The sequence below is a fragment of the Anoplopoma fimbria genome, chromosome 7 (assembly GCF_027596085.1).
Source record: "Anoplopoma fimbria isolate UVic2021 breed Golden Eagle Sablefish chromosome 7, Afim_UVic_2022, whole genome shotgun sequence".
Taxonomy (NCBI): Eukaryota; Metazoa; Chordata; class Actinopteri; order Perciformes; family Anoplopomatidae; genus Anoplopoma; species Anoplopoma fimbria.
The window spans coordinates 3,453,284-3,475,349 of record NC_072455.1 but is presented as its reverse complement, the minus strand read 5'-3'; the positions used below and the strand labels follow the sequence as shown (position 1 = coordinate 3,475,349).

The following is a 22,066-nucleotide window of genomic DNA, read 5'->3' as shown; positions in this document are numbered from 1 at the left end:
TGTTTTTAATAATTTCTAGAATGGACAGAAGGCATATGTTTCACTGCTGATACAGTATTTCTAGTGTCGTTTGTGTTATTTAATAATATGGTACAATTTATGTTAGACTCCAAATAAATCCATTAATATTGATGAATAAGTTTCAATTGTTTCACAGGCAAATCAGGTTGTTTCAACATTATAAATATCAAGTTTCTAGTTTGTTTTGGTACTTATGGCAATTTTCTTTCCTTTTTTCAGATTCAAGATAAAAGCACTCAGTTGATTTCTATTGGAAACAGGTTGGAATATGCTTTTTAAGAATCGATCGATATCATGCATGAGTTGATAAGATGAACCTCCTCGCCATCCTTCCTTCTTTCATTCTCACTCCCTTCCTTGTCTCCCTTTCTTTCCTTTGTTTCTTATTCCTTTTTCTTTTATTGTCCCCTACTTTGTTCCTTCTTTCCTCTCCTCCTGTAATCTTTCCATTATTTCTTCCTATAATTATCCAACAATCCCCTCCTTCCTTTTTCCTTTTTCATCAACCATTCCTTTGTTCCTTCCCCCTGTCCTTCCTCTTTTAAATGTCTCTTTCTTCCTTCTTTTCTTTCCTCCTTTTTCCTTTCATTGCACCCTTCTTTACTTTATTCCTTCTTTCCTTCTGTCACTGTTCCCATTTACTCTTTTTCATCCTTTAATCTTCTTCCTTCCTTTCTTCCGTTCTCTCTTCCTTGCTTCCGTCCTTCCTTCCTCTCTTTCTTTCACAAAGCCTTCATGTTATCATTTGCCTGCCAGTTTCATCATGAAAAACAGAAAAAGGGAAAGAAAGAAACGGTACGAGTGAGGGATGAAGAAAGAAAAGTCAGAAGATGTTACAGAGAGACAGGAAAGATCAGATGACAAAGTGAATGTGTGGTAGGAAACGAAAGGACAGAAGATTTGCTTGTGTGTAGGAGGAAGAGGCAAGGAGACGAACAGAGGAGGACAGAAGAGATGAAAGAGTGCGAGCGGGGGAGGAGTGGGAGAGGAAGAGAGGAGGAGGAGGATAAGACTGAAGACTGCTGAGCTTTTTCCTTTTTCATCCACGTCTGTGCAGCTCTTTCTGACTCTGTGCTGCAGAATGACTAGGCAGTATCAGGAGGGAGGGAGAGAGAGAGAGGGGGGGGGGCATGGAGGGAAAAAAGAGAGACATAAAGGGGGAGAAAGCTGAGTGAAAGAGTGAGATAAAGAAATACACAGGAAGGAGGGAGAGAAGAAGAAAAGAGTGTTAGAGACAGATGGAGGAAAGGAGGGATGGCGAGAGGAAGAGAGAGGAGGGAGAAAGATAAGAGATCAAAGAGATCAAAGGAAGTCAAAAAAAGAAGAAAGAGTAAGAGAGGGTTTGAGAGAGAAAAGAAAGGAAGAAAGAGAAAGAACATAGAGAGGAGAGGGGGAATAAGTTGAGGGAGGGTTGGCGGGAGAGTAGTGGGGATGATAAAAAGAGAAATTGAGGTACACAAAAGAAGGAAGAAAGTAGAGAAAAAAGGATGTGAAATGGAGGTGATAGGAAAGGAAGGAAGAGGAAAAAGAAAGAAAGAAAGAAAGAAAGAAAAAGGGTGAGGAGTAATGTGGCAAAGGACGAGAAGAGAACGAGAGAACGAAAACTAGAAATAACGCCTCCAGGTTGAACGCCTCCGCCGACTGGTCAAGTTGCAAATGACATCCATGTCTTTCCAAAATGTCATCACTTCATGCTATTGGAGATTTATAAGAAATTGTCATAATAAGCATTTAAATATTTGAGTAATGACCAAAAAACGTGTGATGTACCACGTTCACAAGAAAGCCAAACCCCGAAAACATAACGATGACAAGACAAAGAAAGAAAAGAGCTCAAGACTCAAAGTGTCTCACGTCACACTTAAAGTTCAGTTTGAGCCTCTGGGGCCACCGTACTCGGCTCTGAAATCCTCCTGAAAGTGTTGACTGAATCATCAGAGCCCGGCCTGACCGCAAGTGTGTGTGTGTGTGTGTGTGTGTGTGTGTGTGTGTGTGTGCCTATCAATTACTGCATTGAGAGTAATTGATAGGCTAGATAATTGACCTTCAGAGTTACTGAAAAGCTCAGCGATAGAGATAATAGTAATGGTCCAGAATGTATACACAATATCACACACACACACACACACACACACACACACACACACACACACACACACACACACACACACACACACACACACACACACACACACACACACACTCAGATGGCATGCAAACACACACATTGGACACACATGGATATGGAGATAATGATACCAGGATAAAGCAGGCAAACATCAAACAAGAAAGTGGAACAGGTTGTTAACACATGCACACACACACACACACACACACACACACACACACACACACACACACACACACACACACACACACACACACACACACACACACACACACAGAATACAGAATAATATGACTGTTGCAGAGACGGTTTATCAATAAATAATAAGCATAGCCATTAAAATGCTGCAGGCTATAGCATCAGGGAGAAGCACTGACACACACATCTGAACAAAGACACACACAAAAGAAGATAACAACAGTGCTCTCTGATACATTCACACATCCTATCAAAACACAAGCAAGAACACACAGTTTGTGCCAATGCCAACAAACACACTCGTGTATTCACACTCACACACACACACACACACACACACACACACACACACTGTTCTCTACCTACAAGACGTGCAATGATCCGTAGCACAGGAACAACACACACAAAAAACACCTGAGACAGCACTCATCATAATCATCTGGGACAGACGACCTTTAAAGGGCTACACACACACACACACACACACACACACACACACACACACACACACACACACACACACACACACACACACACACACACACACACACACACACACACAAATACCCATGACAGAACGTCTTTGTCCTATGTGATAAGCTTTGTCAGATACTTGACACACACACACACACACACACACACACACACATGCTCAAACACACATGGCCGTCCCTACCTTCCTCCACGGTGGAGTCGAGCTGGGTGACTTTCACGGCCAGCTGATCGACCCTCTCCTGCAGGCTGCTCATCCTCAGGTAAAAGCTGTTGGCTTCGATGAACAGCTCCCCGAAAATGTCCTCCGCATGGCGACCTGGACGGGAAACGAAAAAGATGGACAAACACGTGGTTACGTTTCAAACTGAGGCTTGACAAAATATTCTTTCATCCAGGGAAAGTCGGCAAGAGTGCATTCAAACGCTCACGCTGGCCAGTTGAGCTTTGACCTTTGACCTTGCAGAGTGATAAAAGTTGTCTAATGGCAGTCTGTTGTCCAATAAAATGGTCTTATTTGTAATTTTCGTTTTAGTTTAAATGTAAAATTACGGTCTTAATCGTCTGTTTTTCATTTTTTAAATGTACAGCACAGACATGTGCTATAGAAATAAAAAATTGAAATAGAGAGCAAAGAAAGAAAGAAAGGTTTGATGTGGATAACACACATTATAATTATGTCCACAATTACCAGTGTGATACAATAAACTTGCCTAGAAAAAAACATTTTTGTAGTTTGCTGCCAGATTAGCCGTGGACAGACACAGAGGCGCACACTCACCCACACATACACGACCAATCGCATGATCCTCCAGGAGGATATAATAAAAAAAGCTAAAATATCCCCATAAAGAGGCAGAAGTATGAGAGGAGAAATCAGTTCATGCAGTTGTCAAATTACATACTTTAAAAGAACTTTCCGTCTGACAAAAGTGTGTGTGACAGATATAAATATTTTAATTAATTTACCGAGATGCAGAATCATTCCTCAATAACACTGCCACCAAATAAAATGCACACACACACCCTCTCTTTCCGTCTCTCAGCCCACGACATGACAGATGGAGCAGAGGCAGAGCACTCACTCATCCACAGTGAGCTGTCGCTGAATTTCATTTAGTCCCGAAATGTTAATCAAATTTAAACAGATCGGTTTTTTTATTCGCTTCCAGTTTCCACTGAATGACCTCTAATCTGGCAAAGGTTTTTAGTGTTCGTCCTGACTTTCAAATTGACTATGCGGATTTCGATTGAGCCGTTGAGGATGAGGATGATCCGTGTTTTATAGCCGAATGCCTGACCCCGCCTGCATTTGTCGTATTGTGGAAAACAAAAGGGCCCATTTTCCAACAAATAAAGTCATGTTTGCAGGTAAAGTGCTTAAATCCAGCCACACAAGACAAACACACACATGTAAAAAAGACTTGAACCCTTAGGATACTCACTCAGACTTCCCAGCTGTTTGATGATGGCTGCCAGGGTGCTGTTGGTGACGCACTCCAGTTCACTGGTCACCCCGTCCGGCAACGCCCCGCGGCACAGGTGCCGGGGCTCAATGTTCCTCTTCACCAACGGCATGCTGGTCTACGCCTGAGGAAACGACGAAAAGAAAAGGACAAATGATTGGTTTATGGTGAGAATCAGACGTTCAGCACTGCTACCTGTATCGCTTTAAAGTGGCCCTATTATGCTTTTTCACTTTTTCTCTCTTCTTGAATGTGTTATAAATATATTTAAACATGTAAAAGGTCCGTAGAGTGTAAAACCTGAAGTCCACGCCTAAAAGGAGTTACCCTCCCCCTCAGAAGCTCCTGAGCTCATGAAACGGCTCCATTGAATTCTCTCCTTCACTTCTGTAACTTTATGAGGTCACAATGTAACTTTATGAGGTCACAATGTTACAGAAGTGACGTAAAACTCCTTCCGGCTAGTTTGGCCCTCAAACAACAAAAGAGAGATGGAGCTGAAGTTTTTTGAAATGTGAAACGTTGACCAATCACAACAGAGCGGGCTAGCTGACCAATCAGAGCAGACTTTGCTTTCTGGAGGGAGGAGCAAGAGCTACAACGGAGCGTTTCAGAGAGAGGGTGAGAAGAGGTGCTGCAGGACAGCCAGGATGAGAAACACAAGGAGCATTAACGCATTTAAACATGTTGTAACTGCAACTTGAGACAAAAATATGCACTCGGAAAATAGCATAATAGGGCCTGTTTAAGACCTCAAGCAGTAACATATTTTCTTGAGATCCCCAAAAACTGTGGGTGAAGCTGATCCCACTGCGTCTCCTCTGACATTTGTTAACATGCTTTGGCTCATTATTTAAATTCCCCGCAGGAAAAATAAGAACATTAGCGACATAACAGCTCCGACGTGACGGATAAGAGAAGAAGAAGAAGAAAGCTAAGGGGGGGGTGGTTTCGTGCTCAGCTGCAAATCCTGAAGGAGACGGAGGTGTCATGTCCGCCGTAGGGTGCAGTCGCTCAGCGCACTGCTTTGTGTCAATGCAGTGCTGAGACGAGCAGAGAAGTCAAATGAGCCGGAGAGGAGGTTTTTTTCTAAAACGGTGCTAACGAGCCACAACTGTAGCCAGAGAAACCACGGGGGACGGAGAGAGGGGTTAGAGGACGGAGATGATAGACGGGAGGAACGAGAGAGAGAGTGATGGAGAGAAATTGACTGTGAGGGAGGAAGGAGGATGAAGAAAAAAAGAAAGACTGTCGGTGTTTGAGAGGCCACAAGGGAAGAGTTACATATAGATCCAGAATGTCATATGATGAGAGACAGATGAAAAGACTCAGAAGGATGGAGACAAAATGGTTTGGATATTCTGAATTCAATTTAATTCCAAATGGAGCATTTTCAGATTATGACATGTGAGATATTAAGATATTATTCGGGTTTTAGGAGCATTCTTTTGACAGCAGATTCAGAATATGGGTCTCAATAACAACCTCTTTCCTGTTTACGACCAGCTCTGTGCGTTGGACAAACCAACTAGCATATTGTTTGCAAAGCTGAAGTATGAACGCCCAAAAGAAAAGCCCACATTTCTAGTCGATGGGAGAAACACACCTACATTTAAACAAAATGATAGACTTGGATATGAACAAGTTGTTTTGGACATGTGCAAATATGACAACGCCGACCTTTCCAAGAAGGTGGTGGAATGAAAAGGGAGGCTGTGGTCGCACCGTCTAACAAGTCTGCCACCGCTGGAAAACGTTAAAAAATATATGTATTTTGACACAAAGAAGCTAAATGTCACAAGTGGCTCCTGATTGGAGTCGAGGTGGGATTCACTTCAATGCAGCATTGGGTTGTTTTTCATTAATCGATTAAATTATTAAGTATTTTCATTACCAAATCATAAACAGCTTATTTGGAATATTGTCAAAAAATGAAATATTTGGAGCATGTAAACGTAGTTAATCTCTCATCCCAGAATAAAGCACAAGGCTGAAGCCAACCAAGTGTTTAAACCTGCATCAATATTAGTTTTATTTCAATCTCAAAGTCATCAAAACTAAACTCTGCAGATCTTGTTGTTTCATAACCAACACAAAGAGAATTGTCGGACAGAATTGTCCTTTACAATCGAGAGCAAACAGACGATATCTCCAAAACTCGGCAACTCTAAACTGATAAATAGAACTACAGGTAAGAGGAAAATATGTGTTTTCATTTTGGGATGGAATGCACCTTTAAGGGGTTGGGAAAATTCAGACAGTTGCAGAAAAAATGAAGCTGCATTATTTCGAAACATTTTGGAGAAATGATCAATAACTAAATAACCAGAAACAGGAAATGTAACTAGATTTAGCATCATCTGCAACTGGACCTCGCTGTAAATCATCATGACCGACTCAGAGAGAGGAAGTGAGGAGGAGACGGAGTCGGATCAAAGTGAGTGAGAGCTGCCGGCAGCGGAATCGAACACGTGAGAGGAAACTCTATGTGGGACACGCTTGTTATTTATGGGCCATGATTTTGTGAGTGTGCGCCTCAGAAATTAAAGTACGTGCGACTTCTCGGTGTGCGTTCACGTGAAAAGAGTGTTCCCAGGTCAGCGCTCTGGAAACTCGCTCCCACGCTTTTTGATAAAACATTTGGCACCATTAATAATTCCAGGATTGGAGGGGATGAAGACAAAAGGAAGTAAACACAAACACACAGGGATTCGTTGCCAAAAATGTGTTTGTGTGTGTTCACGTGCTCCGTAAATGTGTTCCAGACTGAACCACACGCGCCGACTGTGATAAAAAGCGACTGGTTTGTCCTCTTTACGTCTCTGTCTGTCTCGCTCTTCGTCTAACAGCTTCCGACATCCAATTTACACAAAGCACCTCATATCTCTTCGTCTTTAAGAGTGCGATCGAGCTTCACTGAAAAAAACCCAAAAAAAACTCCCCCCTCCTCCTTCTCTTCCAGATGTTGTAAATAATCTAACGCCCACGGCTGTTTAATAAAACATTAGCGCTCCCTCCTCCTCGTCCTCTGCAGTCGCCTCGATAGCTGCTCTTCATCTCTTATTTGTCCCAGCTGTCTGACCCCTCCCCACTTTTTTTCTATATATTCTCGCTCTAGATCCTCTCTCCATCTTCGCCTGGTTTCATTAATAAACCAGTGAGGGTGAAGATCTCTTCCTCCGACTCCGGGTATTCCCCCACCTCTGTATTAAGCGTGTGTGTGTGTGTGTTTTTGTCGGTGAATGTGTGCAAGATAACGGTGTGAGATGAGGGGATGCTAGACCTTGAGTTTCACCTAGTCTCGCTTAGGGATGTTGTGGTACAAGACTGAAATGATGTGGATCCTTACTCTCTCTGACACACATATACACACACACACTGTCTGCATTTTTCAGGTCAGCTGCAGGTCAAAGAGACACCCAGCCTGGTTGTGCTTCAACACACTGGAGACAAAGGGTTAGCAAGAGACGGAGGTGCAAAGAAATGCCTTTAAAGCTTTTGAATGTGTCCTGCAGTTCAACAGACATTTCTTAGTCATGCATTAAACACAAAACGTCCTGACCTTGGTGGTCACTGTATGTCTGGAAAGAGAGGCTACGTTACAAAACACAGAAAAGTTAATGAAGTAGAATGAATGGAGATCTCGAACCTCAAACAACGGCTCCTATGATATCCTACGAGAAGTTACTCCTCATTTTTCCAAGAGTTTTCCTACCAAAGTCAAGCAACACGTGTCAATTTCCATACAGTGTTTTGGTTTTGACGGCGTGCACAAGCTCCGAGCATGAACGGAGACATTATTCTTTGAAATGACAAAGGGCGTACTAACAAAATGAACCGTTAAGAATCAAAAAGACAATATTTGTAACCGGCAAAACGCCATAAACCAACCTCAACGGTGCTGAGGAGAGATTGTAATTATCTGTAAAGTCACATCTCATAATCATGGAATACTCTTATTGCCTTTGTACAAGCCGTGTAAAGAAACAAGTCAAGTATTAAATGCATTAGGAAAACGAAGGTTAACTTTTTGATTTGGCTGCAAAATATATACATTCAAATGTAGATTTTTAAGACCTACTGTTTCTTAAGCATCTAAAAATGAAACGGTCTATTCTGTATAACCCCTAGACATTTAAATAGTGCTTTAATCAGTGAACTATTTGTGACAGTCACCTGATCATGTACAGTGTATGATTGAGTTCTTTCTGCTTTTGAGAATGAATATAGTAAATATACAACAATGTGGTGATCTATTGAGCTTTAGCTAAAACACACAACTCCCTTGTTGCTAAGTGATTTATTGATGTCATGATGTCATTGGTTGAAATTGGTCGGTCTAAGTCATATATTGTTTTACAGGATAAAAAGATGATTGGATTAAGATATATGATCAGGTATGTGATATAAAAGGGTTAAAGGGGCTTTTTTTAAATATTTGATCTCAACTTTTAAGACTTTTTTGGGGACCAGAAGACACCAAGGGAAGGAGAGAACTAACGAGATGAGATGAAGGAGAGGAGAGAGGAGCCAAAAAAGTGTGTCGTGGGGCCATGGGAACGCTGCCATGGCAACGGGCTGAGGAATCCGCTCCGCTCCGCTTCACCAAAAAAAAGTGGCACTCGGCGCTACTCCGAAAATAGTATGAAAGAGAGACGGAGAGAGAGAGGGGAACAGGGAGGGATGTGGGTGAGGCAAAGGGAGGAGGAGAGGAAGAGGAAGGGTCGGAAACTTTAAATCTAACAGAAGGTCTCCAGAGGATTTCTATTGTCTGACACCTTCACTTAGAAGAACTGGAAATAGCAACAGAGGATCTTTTCTAAACAGATCAGGAACTCTGAAAGGCCACAACACATCAAAGATTCATGACAAGATGAAAGTGTCTGAGGACACTGCGGAGAAAAAGTTGCAGTCGCATGAATCACACCCCCGTCAGAGGCCGTTAGCTAGAAAGTTAGCATGCATCAAGCTAGTTAGGATCCTGCAGTTGTTTGTTGGGTTTCTTTTTGCAAGGCAGCTGCCAGTTTCAGTTGTTTCTTAAGAAAGGAATAGTTTGACATTTGGTGACAGTTAGACAAGATTGATTTAACTCTCATATCTGCCCATTAACTATGAAGCTAAAGCCAGCAGACTGTTAGCTTAGCTATGCGATAAGTCTCCAGGAAGTTACTACTTATGGCCGAGAAAAACTTTTGTTCCGATACCGTTTAAAGAGACAAAAATAAAACGTTTTAGATTCTTAAACTTTTGTAAAGGGGCAAGGATAACCGTTTCCAGTCTTAATGTTAAGCTAAGTAGCTTTAGCTTCATGGTATTCATTTTTTTTTATATATGACCCTCGGCAAGAAAATTGATACTAATAACATACTAATAACATGTTCCTCTGAAAGGTTATATGATTGTACGGCAGATTAAAGTCTTTCAAAACGCATCAGATAAACAGGGAAATGCAAAGTTGTCGCGCTCAGTACGAAGACAAACAATTGTTCCTATCTTTGACATACTCTACAGGAGTCTGTTTAGTCACATGGAGTTGAATAACACTGAAAACTTCCTTCTTTTCATTCCAGGATCCAGTTTCTAAAAACACAAGGACGATTTTCACAGCCAGTGAAGATAGTTTACACCAAGACACGACTAATGTGTTGTCTGGGAAACCATCCAAAGTTCACCTCTTGGTCGTGGCTGCTCGATACACCTCTCCCTCCTCTGTATCTACATTAAAAAAGCATCTACCTCCTCTTCATCATTTGATGGCTGATGTAATCAGATTAGACTTTATCCAAAGCAGGTGCAGAGGGAGGGCGGCATGCTGATAGACATTTGTCTGGTCTTAAAATGTGCAGAAATGCAGCCATTCACCTAATACTTAACATTATTTAATACAGTTTTGCATTATAATTAAGTTGAAGCATTTCTGTCTTTGCACATGCATTGCTTTACATACAAGACTGTTTGCGGATGAAGAGGGAGACGGCATGTACGGTCCTTTACCTAAACTCATCATTCCTGCAGGACGTTCGGTCAGCTAATGCTATTACTGCTCCGTCTGCTCGGCCACATAGACTTAAGCACACAAACAAACAAGTCTCCCACTGTGCAACGTCTGCCTCAGTTTGTCTTGAAGGTAATGAAGGTTAGAAACCCGTCCCTCCACCGCCCACTGTCACGCTCTCCCCCCTCCCCTCCCGCTCCATAGGAGGGCCCCGTATAATCACAGCTAATCGGCCTTTAACTGTAACTAACTGACTGCTAAATGACGAGCGCTGATTCTTTAAAATGATGTTAATTAGACGATACACTGCATTAGGAATCGAGTTAAATAAATATGTGCAGTAAATATACAATGTAAATGAGCGCTAATGTGCAATCTTGTTTATTTAAATGGGTTTAAAATGTTCAGTTTATAGGAGATTTGTACAGTAGAAGCTTCTCTGAATGAAACCTGAATGCAGAGATTACATTGAAAATAAATCTCAACTTTTTTGGCAGAAGAGCAGGAAGAACATTGTTTTATGGTTGAACCCTGCAATTAAGAGCCATTTAAAAGAGTTTCACGGCGGCTACGAGAACATCCGAATTCTTCTAACCCTTACGAGAACCTGCATTCAAACCTTGTGGTTAAAACATGAAAATTACAAAAAATATATCGCAAGATTTCACATAACAACGCCTGCATTCCCAGTCCCAAACTAGCTCTATTCACCATCATGTAAACACTGCACCTGATGCCTTTTTTTAACACTAATAAACCATGCATGAAAATAAATGATAACATCACAAACATCTAAAACACAGAATTAAAACGAGCTGTTTACCTAATTGTAATTGCTACAACAGGAGTCATTCATGCTGTGGTACCTTTACTGTTGTGTTCACAATTGTCTATTTGTCTAAAACTGTTTTATTTTCATTCAGGGTGAATTTGCTGCCTCTTAATCGATAGCGCCAGAAGAGAGATTAGAGGAAAACGAGGCAGATAAAGACCGGAGACATTGCGTTTTCCTGGCTGGCGTCTGAACAGAGCCATGGCGCCGATCCAGCCAACGGATACGTGCCCGTGTCCCGTGTTCACTCTACGGATGCTCTGATAGCACAGCGCTGTGTAATGCATGCAGCCTAATTAGCACAAGCAAGCGGAGTAGAAGTGAAGCTTATGGAAGCTGAGAATAAGACAGGAACGTATAATTAAAAGAGCGTTATTAGGTTAGTAATTAATGCAAATGAATTAAAGGGCAGCAGCACAATAGAGGCTTAATGGAGGGTTATACTGTGTGTGTTGTGACGCCTACTGAAACCTTGATTATTGTTATTTCAATACAAAAATGGCTAAAAGTTCTGGAAAAAGACACATTGACGACTCCTTCCTACAGTTTTAAAAGTGTCCACCAGGGGGCGACTCCTCTGGTTGTATAGAAGTCTATGAGAAAATGACTCTACTTCTCTCTTGATTTATTCCCTCAGTAAACATTGTAAACATGAGTTTATGGTCTCAATCTCTAGTTTCAAGTCTTCTTCAGTACAGCATGATGTTCATTTAGTAAATGATGCTCCATTTAGAGTCAAACAGAGCATAAAGCAGAGGATGTTTTTAGGGCGGGGCTACTGTGATTGACAGGTTGTCAGTTTTGACAAACTAGAAAAAGACAGACAGTTCTAAAAACCCACAGGAAAACATTTTGAAGGTATCAACTCTGTTATGCATCACTGCTTTTCTGGATCAGGTAAACCCCGAGAGAGTTAATAACAAAATCCATGTAAAATAACAGGACGGATTGTGAATCCAGGCCTGACTGACAGTAGGAGAGCCGACACAGTGAAACAGACAAGAGCTAATGTTCCATTCTGAGTCAGGATTACTCCGGTTTTGATCCGCGGGCCGGGGAAGCTCTCGGCTTGGTCGTACGCCAGAATGTCGGCAAACAAAAAGGCATCAGCGCATTGACAACGGAACAAAGCGGATATTTAAAAAAAAAAAACCCCATAAAATATGACTTCAACAAAGGACTCCGCTGTAGGAAAATCTAGTTTTTCTTAAAAAGCCTTCTTGCTTTGTTTGATGTCAGTAAACCAGACTGATCATTCAAATCTAAACCACTACAATTTCCAGTCACAACCCCCCACATGCCTCCTTTTTCTCCTCCCCTTTTCTCCTCCATCCTAAACTCTCCACCTCCCTCGTGCAACCCACCCCGACTCCAGCTCCTCTCTCTTTGAAGTCTGTGTTTGTTGGTGCTCTTGGGTGAGGAGCCACCGTACAAAATGATCACAATTACGATGGCACCACCACCACCACCACCAACCCCCGCCTTCCTTTCCCACTAATCCTCCCTAAAAAACAAATTATGCAAAACGGAGCGAGAGAGGAGATGAGGAAACGAGAGATTTTACACTTGCCTCTCTCGCTCTCTCTCTCTCTCTTTTTGGAAGCAGGCTCTGTGGAGTTGTTGTCATGGTTTCTTTGGAAGTATTTTTCATTTTTGGCTGGATAATGAAGTGATGAGAGCAGGACTGAGAGAGTTTACATCGGGGCAAATGAAGTTCTGGGAGAGATCTCAGTCACTTCATTGTCTCCCGTGTGTGTGTGTGTGTGTGTGTGTGTGTGTGTGTGTGTGTGTGTGTGTGTGTGTGTGTGTGTCTACAGTACCTCTCCACTGAGGGTGAATGCAGATGAAGTGTTATGAAACAGGCGCTTCAATGAACGGTGAATTAAACACGCGAGACAAAAGAGCCAAAGGCGCAATGACGAGCGCTCACACTCTACCTCCGTCACACCTCACACTCTACCTCCGTCACACCGTCCTGGTAGCCACGATGGTGTTTGCAATTCGTTAGTGGCATATGTTTTATATTGACTTGACGTGTCAGACGGGTGGAGTTTAAGGAAAAAATAAGAATTGCAGGCAAAGATAGTATTAAAAAAAGAAAAGGGTTATGACTGTTTTTCAACTGCATTTACAAAGTAAACGAATCAATCCAGGTGATTGGTCAAAAACAGTCAGTCAATGTCAGGTTGTTATGATAGTGACAGATCTGTTTTCCCTCAATAGCTTGAGAGGTATTGGCCCATAACACCTTGTTTTAAACCTGCAGAACTTTTCCTCGTTTCAGCTTTTTAACAATACTTTAAATCAGAGGCAACAATTTTTCCTTGTTTGTTTAAATGTAATGTTTTTTGGTTTGGTTTGGTTTGGTTTGGTTTGTCCGAAGGATTATGGAAAGACTACTGGCCCAATTTTCATGAAACTTGGCAGAAAGTGGGAAGCATGAGCCAAGGAATAAACCGTTACATTTTGGCTTTTGGAATATTTCTCACTCATGTCAACGCCCTTGGTGGAGGTCTATCCTCTCCGAGTGCCTATTCTAGTTTCTTAATGTGATGGTCATGCAGTAATAATGTGGACTGCGGAACATTTCAGAACACTCCTTGATGATGAGTTCAAGGACAGTTGAACCACTAACTTTTAAATATACATACAACATTGTTTCAAAAGTGCGATTCAAATAAAACAATACGTTATTTGGTTCTTATCTCAAATACTGAATCAGAAATACAACAGAAAATGATTTCACGCTGGGATAAGTTGTATCAGTTGTTCACTGAAATGCTGCTGACTGGGTATTATTCACCACAGTTCCTGGGTCAGTGTCACTCCTCTGAACAGCGCATGGCTTCAGAAACGACAAAGAAGAGTAAGGAGCTAGTCGGACGTAGCATTAGCTGCTAACGCTAGATCAAAATGAAAAGATACGGAATATCTATTCTGTTCCACTCTGTTCTGGTTTCTGCTAATGTGGTTAGTAAACAGGTCAGCCAGAGCCAATGAATGCTATGCTTCTGAGCTGCATTCAGCCCTCCACTGTGTGTGCGTGTGTGTGTGTGTGTGTGTGTGTGTGTGTGTGTGTGTGTGTGTGTGTGTGTGTGTGTGTGTGTGTGTGTGGTGAGAACTCTCCTCGCGCCCCTCTGCGACCCCGTCTCCAACAATTAAATGCGTCGACCTCAGCACGATTGAAACAAGTCATCCGGCAAAACCATGTGACCTGCCACACACACACACACACACGCACACACACACACCAATACACACACACACACACACACACACACACACACACACACACACACACACACACACCAATACACACACACACATACTTCAAACTGGATCTACTGGTGTGGGGTAGGTGGACAGTGGGGCCTGGTGCACTGGGGTGAATGCAGGGAGAGACAGGTCACATTTAGAGATGTGATGTGAAGTGTCACAGTGTGTCCCAGTTTCCATGCTCCCAGTTCCACCTCCCCAGTTCAGAGACTGACAGAGAAAACCAGTAAGATACGAGATACAGTCAGAGTATAGGGCTGAATCTGGCCAGTTGGCTCGTAAAGACACATTTAAAATTTTCCACATTTAAAAAATGCTGTGTTGGCACAAAATCCACTCCAGAAGCATCCACCCATTACAGATAAAACAGATGTGTGTCATCTTATCGATTATGACGGTTGTTTGGCAGAAATGAGTGCATCCATAGACGGTAAAAGTAAGTGTGTTCGTCTCAATCTCTCACACACACACACACACACACATTCACTCTCTCTCTCTCTGGTGTGTCTAGCAGCAATTGGCAATAACAGCTATCCAGACCGATAATTGTTTTGGGATTGCTTGTGGCAGCCCCAGTGTCCACCTTCAAATCACACTCTCAAAAATCGATCTGCACGCCGTTTACATCGCAGCCGTCCACACCTCGGTGGCGCGGGGGGATTGGACAAAGGTTTGATTCCCTCAGCTGGAATCGTGCAAAGATAAGATGTGTAAGATGTGACAACAGTTTAAGCTTCAGAGTGAGCATGAGAGGGAGGAATGAATCTACATAACTAAGATCAGCTGGATCAGCTTCGGCACAAGAGGCTACTTTGACTTGAAAACCTCAAAAAGTTACATGTGTAGCTGTAATGTCCCTTTTTCATCCTCATTACATCATGATCATCCTCAACAGCTGTAGAGGGAGCAGAGAAACAGTTATTGCAGCTTTACGTGTGAAAAGAATATCAAGTTTCCCGTCACTTCATTCTTTGAAGACAAACTCCTTCTCAACGTGACTTCAATTTCAACTAAATAAAAAAATATATATATATAAACTGAAACATCTCAACAGCTGCAACAATGGAGGGCTGTCCCAACCCCCTAAAAAACAGAAACCACACTGCTTTGACTAAATGAAATCCTGCTGCACGCTCCTCTGCTAACAGGAAGTGAGGAATTAAAAGTTGAGTGAAATCCAAGCTGTCTGCTGAGCAGCAGCAGCAGCGAGGGAGGAAGGAGGGAGGGAAGGAGGGAGGGAGGGGGAGGAGGGAGGATCCGTCCAGAGGAAGCTCCCCTCGCCAACTCTACATCTTCCACTTTTCTGGTTCCTGTGGTGTAAAGCAACGGAGAGCGACCGGGCTGTTGAGCATGATGTGATGTGACATGATTGCTGGTTAATAAGGCCGTTTGGACTAATGATGATGCTCATCAGTGATTAATCTGTTTTTCTTTGATAAACTAAATGTCTATAAAATGCAAAAAATCACACAAGCTCCAAAAGCTGAAGGTGATGACTTCCAATTCCTTGTTTTGTTCCAGCAGTAGTCAGTTTATAGTGACATCAAACACATTTCACATTTCAGAAGCTGGATTCAGAAAACTGACGAGTGAAAATTGGACTAATGTACTTTTATTACGCTGCAACTTCCGAAAATAACAGAAAAAGAATGGTCTGGAAAAAAAAAAACAGCGAAAGATTAGGAATTCTAGTCCCGCTTCCTAGTAGGGCTCAATCTCCCAAAAACACTGGATCCTACATTCCCCATAATGCAACACAGCAGCATCTTGTCTTTCAAATTTGGTGGAATTCTCCTTTAATTTGCATTTGTGGCCGGTTCTGGTTCCCTCTAGAGCACAACTATGCTAATAAGAATATAAAATAGTAGGTTTGAGGTTCTATGAGGAGGGCAAAGGGTTAAAGCCGTCACATCTGTAAGCATCCACTCTACTGAACTGCCTCTGAGCAAGGCACTGACGCAAAAGAGAGAATTCCCTTTCCCCACAGGAAACCATGAAAGCATCGTGTTGAAGAAGTGGCCATACCAGGCTCCACTAACATCTCCCTCCTTTTAATCACAGCACACACACTCCAGAGATCAACCCTGGATCGATAGCTTCTTTGATTAAAAACCACCACACGGCACCTGCATGCAACACACCGAAGATGTGCCGCTAGCAACCGTCGCCACGGGCCAGGCAGCCTCATCGATCACCACGGCAACGAAAGAGGCTGGAAATCGCTGAGTAAGGCCGAGTTCCTCGGTGTGGGCCGTGGGTAGAAAATAACAGATGAAGGCATGGATGACGAGAGAGACGATTTAGTGTGTGTGTGTGTGTGTGTGTGTGTGTGTGTGTGTGTGTGTGTGTGTGTGTGTGTGTGTGTCTTTTTTAAAATAAACCTCACACAGCAGCATTAGAGATTTTGTTTTTTGGGCTTCACACAAAGCACAGACAGACACAAAAGGGCAGCAGCAGATTGGGGTACAGAGCGGGCTGATCGGTGTCATTGTGCGGCGTAACACCCACGCCGGTGCGTCGTCAATAGACCGGCCTTGCTTGCACTTTGCATCGTCCCGTTGAGAGTAAAAACAACAAAAGCGGCGAGGTCAGACGGCCAGGTGGAGGAAGAGATGATGTACGGTTCTGGGGGGAAATCACAGCGACTGGCAACGTTCCCGGCAGAGAAATATATATTTCCTGACAGCAATAACGCTGAATAGTTTCCCCCTCCCCGTCCGTACCTGAAGGTTGGTGAAGCAGAACTAACTGTGTGATAAATGGACTTGGGCAGTGCTGCCAGCAGTAGATAAAAAAAACTAAATAATAGAAATTGTGATAGAGTTCATGCACTTGGATGATCAGGAGATAGATATAAGAAAGAACAACACAGAAAATTGTTTTTAAAAAAGGAGCAGTGAGCAGCATTTCTGGGGATGTATTATCAGAAATGTAATCTACTATTCATAACTATCATTGTGTTTTCTTTAGCTTAAAATGAGCCCTTCATATCTACATAGGGAGTAGGTCTTTTTCAACAAGTCTGCCATGTTGCACTGTCGTGTTTCTACGGTAGCCCAGAACGGACAAACCAAACGAGCCCAGCAGGACTGTGCCGCCCACCGGCTGCTAACGTGCTAACAAAATGTAGCATTGTAAGGCAAGAAACAGGGCGCACAAGAGTGTTTAACGACAGTTTTATAGTATAAATGCTCCAGACATGCAGACACCATGAAGTCAACAGTAAAATCAATAGCGTAAAATACACAATAAAACCAGAACATATTCATAATAAAACACTTTTGATCACGTGTTTTGTGGAAGGCTACTTTGTACCGCCCCTACTCCACTGCGATTGGGCGACAGTGACGCAGCTTTTCTACATTTAGCGAACAGAAAGAAAAGAAGCCAAACGCACAGTGCATCATCCTGCAGCTAGCATACACAGCACTTCCATTGTAAATATTAAAAAATACGCTGGTAACCAGAGAAAACATAGAAAAGTAACATATTTGCATCTTAAAAGTCACTTTATGTACATTTTCATAGCATCTTTTATGTTATTCCGATGGCAGACGAGTTCTATTTGTAGGAACATCTGATAAAAAGCCAATGAGAATTGGTGAAGTCTACGTCCATTCATCTCAGTAGAGTGGGAGAAAATAGACTGTATGAAAGATCCATGACAGACGGATCCTATTCAATGTGTCGGATGGTTATTCAAACTATGAACAGCCCCGGAGTGGATGTCTAAGTGGCCACATCACTCAGTCTGAGTGCACCCTGAAGAGGCTGCCTCGTGTCTTCAGAGTTAATTCAAACCATTAGCCGGAACGGGGACGCACATGAACACGAGTCCGAGAGGAAGGCAGAGATCTGTTTGAAAAATACAAATCAAAATCCCCACTTCCTGTCACCTGGAAGTGTTTAAAGATATCCACCAGATCTGGTTCAAAGAGAGGAGGCCAGAGAACAGAACAAGCTATGAGCTCTGAGAGGGGGGGGTAGAAAACGCCCCGTGCATCTGGAAAACGTATACGCATAATGTGCCTTCTACCTCAGGGACGCAGTACGGATGACTCCTGAAATACAGATCAGTGTGAAAACACAGCGCTCGCCTCTGGAATGCTAATCGTCCTCGCTGCTACAGCAGAGAAACCGGCTCAGAAAAACCTGCAGGTTTTTAAATCATTCAGCAAAAGAGCATTCAAGATGGAAGGTTGTTTTTTAGGTTTGCAGCAACTACATTTCTTAGATTATAAAGTGGATATTTTATGTATTTACTCCTCGAAAGATGAATCTAAGAGCCTAAACCTTTCTGATTAAACCACCCAAAAGGTACCTCGATATTTCATCAACCTCACAGTAGAAGAACTTTGGGTGATTTTTGCTCCTGATGTTTGATATTTGGATGTATTTACATTTTTATCAACCTTCACTTACAATCAAGATACAGATTCAGAGTTCAAGTTCTGTTCACACCAGGTATTCAAAAACGTATCTTAAAAGGTAGATTGGATCTGGTTATTACGAAAACTAAGGAAAGATATCACCTGATGTCCAAACCGGAGCAGATTATCTCCTCTAAAATATTATTGCATCTATAAAAAAAGCATTCCTTCACTTGAGCAACAAATGATTAGTCAATTCATGGCAGTCAAATATCACAGGGCAGCAAAAAGTAGCGGAAAAAACCACTATTTACAGGTTATAAATAAATGATTGAATACATTTCACAAAGTAAATAATTAATCGTCGTAAAGAATGGCTGCGTATTTTAGTATATACGTTTGCGTTCTTGACAAGAGTTGGTTGCAAAAGATGCTCATGTTTGTGCTCTAAACATAAAGCCAGGGCCATTAGCTTAGCTTAGCATAAAGACTGGAAGTAGGGGGAAAACAACGGGCCTATCTTGCTCTGCCTACCAGCGCTTCCACATTTTGTATAATAGATAAAAGAAATATAAAAACCAGCTGAGCTGTAGTGTCATATTTACCACAGGAGAGGTATCAATCTTCTCATCTGACTTTGGCAACAATTTTAATAAACATATTTTGCAAACTGAACTCAGAACATTTTTAAATTCAGTTTCAACAGTGGGATTTATGTCTGCAAGCCCTTCGACTAATTAGCTTTTTCCATCTCATTTGGGAACAAATTTCCTCAAAAACAAATCCTTGTTTTCACTGCATTTTCACTAGTGAAATGTTAAAAAAAATGAAAAATTCATAAATGCTAGAAAACTAAAAAAATCCTTTGGGGGAAAAAGATGGAAAGTGTGCATCTAAAACTTGCTTGAACATCTGGAAAAATATCTTTCGTGCCCTCAGTAGAGAACATACCTTTTGTCTACCAGCACAGCATCACCCCTCCTTCGCCTTCACTTCACTTCCTCGCGTTAAGTTACTGTGTGTGTGTGTGTGTGTGTGTGTGTGTGTGTGTGTGTGTGTGTGTGTGTGTGTAGTTATGCATCTTATGCTTGTTTAGCGCTCAGCCTTCTTTGGCCTCCTTCCTCGATGATTCGCTTACATAAGGAATCAGCGCAAGCCTGTCTGAGCACTGTCTCTTATGAATACAACTCTGTACTGTACAGCAGCTTCACACACACACACACACACACACACACACACACACACACACACACACACACACACACACACTAACAAAGGAAACGTATTATCTAATCACTGTACGCCCGGGCTGGCATCCGGACTTGAAAGGACACAGTTGCTGCTCACAGAATTGGACGGGTTACATAAAATGATGGCCAGTGGCAGCACTTGTTTTAACAGTCCCTCGGTGTCACTCTCCATTGCTCTGCAGAAGGACGACCTAACGTTAGCTCACCCAGCTAACGTTAGATCGTAGGGAGGCTCTTTCAGGCGAGCTGCTACAACACTTTACAGCCCAACTTGCGCTAGTTGTCACCAAAACAACTTACAACAATCGACATTTTCTTTTGCAGTCAAATGACATTGGAAAACGGTTAACCAAGCCTCCTTCGCAGTGACACTAAATTGGCCTTGCAAGCTGATCATTGGTTATAAAAGCTAAAAGAAAATGTGTGTCATCAGAGGCCACGATCACCAACAGGTTCCAGAGGAGTGACTATGAGCGTCCTGCTCCAGGGCGCTTCCACAGGGCCTTCCTCATCGCGCTGAGTGACTTATTACAAGAAGAAAAAACGATTATGGCTCTATTAAAACTCTAAAGCTGCCTAAATTATGTCAACAAATATTGAAATACTTCAACAGTTCTGCAAACGGTTTATCTGGAAACAGATGTATATGCTGGTAATCTTGTGTTTTTGTATAATCATTTGGTCTACAAAATGTCAATATATTGGACCCAAATGTCTTGAAATCGCTTATTTAACCAGATCAATGGGGCTTCGCTTTGCTGATATCCAATTTGCATTACTATTAAAACAGAGATAAGCAGCATATTCTCTCATATGAGAAAATAAAAGCATGCATCTGCTCGATAAATGCCTGAACAGATATGTCGATTATCGCAACTCTTGCCGTTTAATTTCCTTTTGAAATGATTAAATCTGACAAATGTGCTCTGATCATGATGATCACCTTCCTGCTTCGCTGCTAACACACATCTGAACCCAACAACATGAATACTTGCAATAATGTGGCAACATAGAAACTGCAACAGTTGTTTTCCCCCTCTATATATATCTGCTAATTGTAGTTCCTGTAAATCATCTTGTAGTTTTATAATAATTGGCACAAATACCCGATGTTACATGGCTGTAGATGTCAGCAGGCCTTGTTACAAGCTGAGGACAGGGAGTCCACTAGCAGAGGATAAAGCAACAGGAGCAACACCGGGCGCAGCAAGATGAGAAACAACAATCCTGAGAGCAATATTCCATATCCATGATCAAAAACAACATATTTAACATGCATTTTAGAAGATGGAGCATTTGATTTCAATGCATTCTGCTTATTCTAACATATTGACACCTAGAATGAATTTCTAACACACAACAGGGTGCATGTATGAACACATTTCAATGCTATTCATGACTATGTTAGCAGTATATGTGCACAGACTAATCCTCCACACACACACACACACACACACACACACACACACACACACACACACACACCTCCCAGTATAAGCTCCCACTGCTCCCTTTCAAGTCCACATGCAGCCACAGGCTTTTTTTTTTTTTCTTTTTTGAATTCATCCTGCAAAAAAAAAAAATAATATAATAATAATAATAATAATAATCCTATGACACATTCAACCAAATGGTGACATTTTGTAAAAAAAAAGACGCACCTGAGCAGAAAAAAAAAATCCTGCAGAATAATGGACGCAAAAGATCACGCATGCATCTCAACCTCTCTCTCTCTCTCTCTCTCTCTCTCTCTCTCCATCTATTCCATTTGTGTTTTCTGCGCATTAGTGTGTGTGTGCTGTAATGCAATAACAACAACAAACGCGCACTCCCTCCCATGTGTGCGCACCATGTCACATGCAAAGCCGATTTAAAAAAAAAAAAATCCAATCAGATTTACCTGTCTGCAGTCTCTCACTCCTTCTCTGGTCTATTTAAATGTCTCTCTCTCTCTCTCTCTCTCTCTCTGTCCGTCGTTTTGCTCCTGCATTTCATTTCACATCGTCCATGTTTGCAGCTCGATGGATGGATGGAGGAG

General features: G+C 42.1%; 1 protein-coding gene across 1 annotated transcript in view; it reads right to left on the bottom strand.

The window, feature by feature from the left end:
• Positions 1-4,417, bottom strand: part of zgc:109889 (uncharacterized protein LOC553542 homolog) — a 12,990-nt gene extending 8,573 nt beyond the window's left edge. The window contains 2 exon segments of the mRNA XM_054601964.1: positions 3,024-3,158; positions 4,285-4,417. Coding sequence (XP_054457939.1) covers positions 3,024-3,158; positions 4,285-4,417 — 268 coding nt within the window.
• Between the last annotated feature and the right edge of the window lie 17,649 nt (positions 4,418-22,066).